This window comes from Crocodylus porosus, unplaced genomic scaffold (genome assembly GCF_001723895.1).
Source record: "Crocodylus porosus isolate Cpor-Errol unplaced genomic scaffold, CroPor_comp1, whole genome shotgun sequence".
Lineage (NCBI taxonomy): Eukaryota > Metazoa > Chordata > Crocodylia > Crocodylidae > Crocodylus > Crocodylus porosus.
In genome coordinates this window covers 43,207,028-43,213,027 of record NW_017728947.1, presented here as the reverse complement: position 1 = coordinate 43,213,027, position 6,000 = coordinate 43,207,028, and the positions used below count along the sequence as shown (strand labels likewise).

The window sequence follows — 6,000 nt, the reverse complement described above, 5'->3', positions numbered from 1 at the left end:
GGCGTCGGCTGAGCCCGGACGGACTCGCGCGAACCCCGCGGGGACCGGAAGGCGGAAGTGCAAAGCGGGGGTGGGCACAGCGTCTCCGTGGAGACGGGATCCCTCTTCCGGGAAGAGCCGGATGTTTGCGAGCGTGGGGCGGGGGCGCGGTTGCGGCTCAGCCTCGTTGTGGACTTGGGCCCGCTGTGCGCCGGCGGGAAGCTGCGGGAAAGGTAGGGGAGAGCGGGAGGGCGTGGGGCGCTCCGAGCGGGGCCGTCTCGGGGTCGCCCCCCGGGCAGCACGCTCACGCCGCGGGACGCGGGGGTTGGGGGTGCTGCCCGGGGCAGGAGAAGCGCGCAAGACCAGCTGGGTGCGGACGGGGGTTGGAATCAAAGAGCCCTGGGAAGCGAGTGTGGACGGGCCTCTGTAGTCCAACCCCCTGCTCAGAGCAGCGCCAGCCCCGACTAGATCATCCCAGCCAGAGCTTTGTCTACCCGGGTCTTAAACACTTCCAAGGATGGAGCCCACCACCTCCCTGGGTAGCCTGCCCCAGTGTGTTACTCCCCTCCTAGTGAGAGCAGTTCGCTGATGCTCTCTTACACAAAGACCCTTTTGCCGGGAAAGCAGGGAGACTGGTCACTCCAGCAGGGCCCGTTTGTCTCTTTCAGAGGGCTTCAGAGCCTTTCCAGAGAGCCCTTGGGAGGCAAGATGGATTGAAGGGCTTGGGGTGGGGGCAGCAGGAGACCTTGAAAGGAAAATATTTCCTCTGCATGAAGTGGCCTGGGTTTCACCTCTGCACTGATCCTCATGTCTTGGAGGTCTTGCATTGGTGCTTTACTTAGACCTGAGTTTGGGTGATGCAAGTTGCCACATTGGACCAGACCTGGATCCATGTAGTCCAGGATCCTGTCTCTGGCACTTGGCAGGAGCAGATGCATGAGGCCGGGGGAGGACAAGGATAATGCAGGAAGGAGATGGGGATAATCTGTGTCTTGCTTCACTTGAGGTGTCACCATGACCTCAGCATGAGAGCATGTATTTGTTAATGTTAACTGTTAGGGCTCTGAATAATCTTACTGACTATAGAAATATCCAGTCCTTTCTTAAATTCTGAATTTACGTTAGGATCTTCAGTTTTCCCCAGGAGGGTGAGCTAAGAAGGGGCTCTGTGGAGACAGCCTGGGATGGGGAAACGGGATGGCAGGAAAGATGCAGCACCTCTTCAGGGCCATTGCATGACTCAGTTTACTCTGAAGTTCAGCAGAACCCCTTGTGGGCAGGCAGCTTGGGTAGCCCATGCTGGAGCTTGGGGAGAGGAAACTGAGCTCTGCTCTCTTGCTTTTGTCTTAGTTCTGTGCTGTTGGGAATGTTTACTATGGGTGTGGTGCGGGGTTTTCATGAAAACAGTGAAGACCTGGCAAAGGAAATGCATTGGACTCAGCAGTTACCATGACATTGGAGAACCAAAAGGTTGCAGCAAGCTACAGCATATTCATATTGCATTAGTGGGCTCATTGCTGACCTGGAAGAGGGGGGTTGGCTTGTGACTCTCTGAAACATGCCTTGTTGCAGAGCAATACCTGGGCTGGTGCTGTCAATGAAGGTGTTTAGAGCCCTCAAGCTTAATGGGGGTGGTTGGTCAGGAGTTGTGATATGCACTGAAACCAGTCCTCACAGACTCTGCCAGAACAAGGTGTGTCAGTCTGGGGCTGGGCTCAGGCTTTGGTGACATCACAGCTGATGTGTTGATTGTAAGGGTGGTGCTGCCACTGAAGCTAGTTAAAGCTTTTAGATGCATGTTCATAAAAAAAAAAGGGTGTCCCTTGAGCCCACAGAAAAAAGGTAGGGACCTTCTTTTATGTGTGAAGCAAAAGACATGTGTGTAGGTGAAACAGCTTGGAGGAGTTGTGTACATGTATGAAGAGAAAGAAATAAAACGAGGACCTCAGAATGGTGATCTGTGTTAGGTCTTTTGATTGCTGGCTAGTAGGAGCGTAGTTGGGGAGGGATGGAGAAAGGGCTTCTGTGGTTTTGCTGCTCATCTTCCAACATCTTTAAATGTGAGTCAAGGGTTCACAGATCTGGATGGGCATTTTATTCTGTGGCGTTTTACTTATAAATATGCGATACCTGTGAGAGGTGAATGAGAAAGGGAAAGCAGGGACAGCTGAGAAACTGGTGGAGGAGTAACAGGGCAGGTGGCAGTTCAGGCCAGACAATGACAAAACAGCTCCCTCAAGGCAGGCACTGTTCTGAGTGACCCTGTCCTTGGTTCTGGCTGCGTTAGGCGGGGTTGAATCAGTTGCCCTCCATGGCCCTGGACCTATGTCTTCTCAGTCATGCCAAGCCTAAAGAATCAGGCACAAAAGGGAAACTGCCAGCATGTCGGGAGCAGTGAATGGCTGGGGAGTTCAACCAGCACTTGTACAGGGCATGATGACCCTCTTCTCCTGCGGGTCCACAAGGGCCCTAGAGCAGGGGTTGGCAACATTTTTTTGGGCAGAGTGCCGAAAGCACCCACAACATTGACTTGTGGGGTGTTGGCATGCCAGGGATGGATGGCGGCGTAGCCCTGGCCCCTTCCCCACTGTCTGCCCCAGGGTGCGCATGCCAAGCAAAATACCATTGTGTGCCACAATGGCACCTGTGCTGGGGGTTGCCTGCCCCTGCTCTAGAGCTTTCTGCCCTGTGCCTGCCCCTGCTCTAGAGCTTTCTGCCCTGTGCCATAATGGTGCCACTTGTACAGAATCTTCCTGATGCTGGTCATGAACCCAGTGACTTGGGTCTGTGCCCATGTGTGCTGTTCCGGGATCCAAGTTCTGGTTCTGTCCATGGTGAGGGCTGAGAGACCCCAGCATGTTTCTGGACTGTGCTTGGTAGACTTAAAACTTCCCCCATAAGCTCTTCAGGACCCTGCTTTGCAAGTTAATGGTGAACAGGAAGGCAAGTCAGATATGGAGGGATTCAATTCAAAGGCCTGTTGCTGGGCAGAGGGGATGGCAGCATTTAGGACTAGCTCCTTCCTTCCTCAGGAGATGGTGTGAGTTGAGGATCCTCAGCATCTAGAACTGGCTTGGAACCAGCTGCTGACAGTTGTGTATAGTGTCCCAGGTTTATCAGTCTTCACATCTGAGCTCCAAACTATACTGCAGCTGGGGATACTTTAAACAGGCTGAGTCACAGCAAATGCTGGCTAAGGTTGCCATAGAAATTGAATCTGTTGTTGCTAGGAGTGTGGAGATGGTTGTCATTTGGCAGCAGCTGCTGCATGATTCCAGCGTTAACTCATGAGCCAGAGGAGCACCAGGTCTTGCTCCCTGTCCCCACCGAGACCAGAGGGAGGCCAGGCAGCTCCTTCTGTTCTTGGGAGGGGACAGGAAATAGTTTTGCTCTGGTCTCTGACTGGCTGCAGCTCCATCAGACCCTGCATATTTTCTGGTCTGCTGTGAAGATCCTCTGCCCATATATGTCTTGCTTGCTCTGATGGTGGGAATCTGACTTGCCATGCAGTAGCTCCCAGCCATCTGGGAACCAAGGGGGAGTTGGACTGTCTCAGTCTGCTGAGGAGGAGACAGGGGAGTGTCAGAGCCTTTAACCCTTGATGCTTCAGAGCATGGGGACAAACTCTCAGGGCATCAACTGATGCTCGCCTGTCCTCCCTGCCCAGCCCTCACCTTTTTCATCCCTGTTTTTGGTGTGATCATGAGCATGTGGAGAGACCCTGGAATCAGCTGGCTCAACCTGATTGCTTTCAGCCTTGTTACCTATGTCCTAGGTTGTTGTTACCTTGACCCTGCAGGGTTGTTGTTATCTTTGGTCTGCCAGAGTCCCATGGCTCCTTCCCACGTCCCCCCCCCCCGGGGAATTCCTCCCACAGTGCAGAGTAACCTCAATTTCCTCTGTTGGTTGTCAGGCAGGCGCATGCACCCTGCTGCTGTTTTGTACCCCCTACAATCCTGAGTACTTACAAACAAGAGGCTGCACCCAGATCCTTATCTGTAGCTGTAGGGCTGAATGTGAGCTCTTCTCTGCAGCACTTCCTTAAAAAAGGAGAGCTTAAGGAATGCTGCAGCCTCCCATCTTATTTTTTGACTTGCGTCATTGTTAGCCCTGGCTTCTTAGGGTGTGGACACATGTAACAGTTGAATTATTCCAAAATGTTACCAACTGGAAACAGGTTCACAGTTATGTGAAGTGCTTTGGCTCTGACACTGGAGGAGGTGGAAGTGAGCACCCAGTTCAGCATGCTTTGTGGTGGGTGAGTTGGGAGAAGGGGTGCTTGCCACATGGTTTAGAGGTTCCAGAGGGTGGCTGACCTGTGGCTGGAGGCATTTTCACTTTTCTGCTTTATCTTCTCTCCTAAACATGAGATCAGTAAACTTCAATAGCCAGCACAAGACTGAAGTCTGTAATGTTTGCCTGATGGCAGAGGAGGGGCATGTTTGAACCCAGACTTCTTGTTTCCCAGGGGACAGGAGAACTTTATGGAGGGCTGTGGCAGGGAGTGAGGATGCAGCTGGCTGTCAGAAAATAGCTTTTATTGAAAAAGCAAAGCAAGGAAGCTGATTGGTTTACGCTACGAACAAAAGTGGGGGAGGGACAGTAGAGTTCTGGCTATACACCTCTGGGGTAGGTGTGTGATGTGTGTCCATGCCCTTATACTTCCCTTTGGGAAGCAGCCTTTAGCATCTGAGTTCCCATCCCCCCTGTGCTGCTAACATTAGCCCTTCTCAGCAGTCCAGATCTGCTCTTTGGCTGCAGCCACTGAGTCCGTTGGCTCCATGGTATTCATCAGGTGATCAGTGGAGCATTTATGTCTCCCCTAAGCAATGGTGCCTTCCTGGGCTCAGTATGGGGGGGTGCGTGCACATCCTGCCCCAGGTGGGAGCTGCAGCAGTGATGAAAACTCAGATATGCTGGGTGCCGTGCTGTGCTTGGGTCCCTGCCTCCTGCCCTATTTGTGGTGGGGGGAGAGAGGTCTTCCTGTGTGTGGTGCTAGACTGAACAGGAGGAGTGAGGAAGATGCCCGTCTGTCTCTGCATTGTAGTCCAGCCAGTGAAACCTCACTGAAGAAGCTTTTAGTAGCTCCCATCAGGATTCTGATTTCACAGCACTGGAGTGCACTTGTGGGTTGCTCTGGGAGCTGTGTCCTGCCCCTCCTCCCTGCCAGAGCAGGGGGCATGAATCCCTGGAAAGCTTCCAGATCTGTGCCCTGCTGTGCAAGCAGCTGGGCCTCCTGCCAGCTTCACTGGGGGGAGGAGGGTTAATGGCTGGTACAGGGAGTGTCAGGCTGGGGCTGGCATAGCCTGTCCCTTTCCCCTGCATCTCAGTATCACTCCCACTTCAGTCCAAGTGCTATAGAAGAAGAATCAAGGCAGACACTTGGTGAAAAGGTTAGTTGGAGCTCCTACTCCCTTCCACAAGGAGGTGGAAGGGAAGGGTCTGCAGGGTCAGGTGTCCATGGCTTTAAGGAGAAGGGGTTTCTGGCTGGGCTGTGTAGGAGGGAAGGGAAGATTTCTGGGCAAGGATTAAGGGTGTTGGACTTGGGGGAAGGAAAGGGAGTATCTGGGCAAGTCAAAGGGAAGAGAGGGAAAGATTCTGTATAAGCTGTTGCAGGGAAACCATGTCATCTGTGTGTCTGACCTAGGTGTCTTTGCAGTCTTCTCTTAGGCAGTTCAAGCAAGCAGCGGAAGGTTGGGGGCCATGGCCACAGACCCACTCTCAGAGCTACAGGAGGACCAGACGCTGGAGGACACCAACCAGTCCCTCGGTCAGCTCAAGTTGGCCTCCATAGACGATAGGACCTGGCCAGCTGATGAAGTGCCTGTTTTTCCCAGGTCAGGTGGGTGTCTTGCTTGTGCCAGTAGATACTTGAGTATGGAGTTGGGTTGGAGACCAAGAGGTATCCCATGTCATCCTCTGTCACCTCAGTAGCAGACTGGGGCAGATTCAAATGGCCAGAACCTTCCATCTGGGCCTAGCCACACACCCACTCCTTGCCACTAGTCGCCAGCTAGGGTC

At 53.3% G+C, this 6,000-nt stretch overlaps 1 protein-coding gene across 2 annotated transcripts in view; it reads left to right on the top strand.

The window, feature by feature from the left end:
- The first annotated feature begins 104 nt into the window (after window positions 1-104).
- ARHGAP1 (Rho GTPase activating protein 1) overlaps window positions 105-6,000 on the top strand; it is a 28,010-nt gene continuing 22,114 nt past the window's right edge. Inside the window, exons 1-2 of one of the 2 annotated variants that reach the window (XM_019551281.1) lie at window positions 105-212; window positions 5,639-5,821. In XM_019551281.1, coding sequence (XP_019406826.1) covers window positions 5,683-5,821 — 139 coding nt within the window. In that variant the 5' untranslated portion in view covers window positions 105-212; window positions 5,639-5,682. Of the gene's footprint in view, window positions 213-4,292; window positions 5,373-5,638; window positions 5,822-6,000 lie in introns of those variants that run through there. The other variant, XM_019551282.1, reaches the window with a different exon arrangement.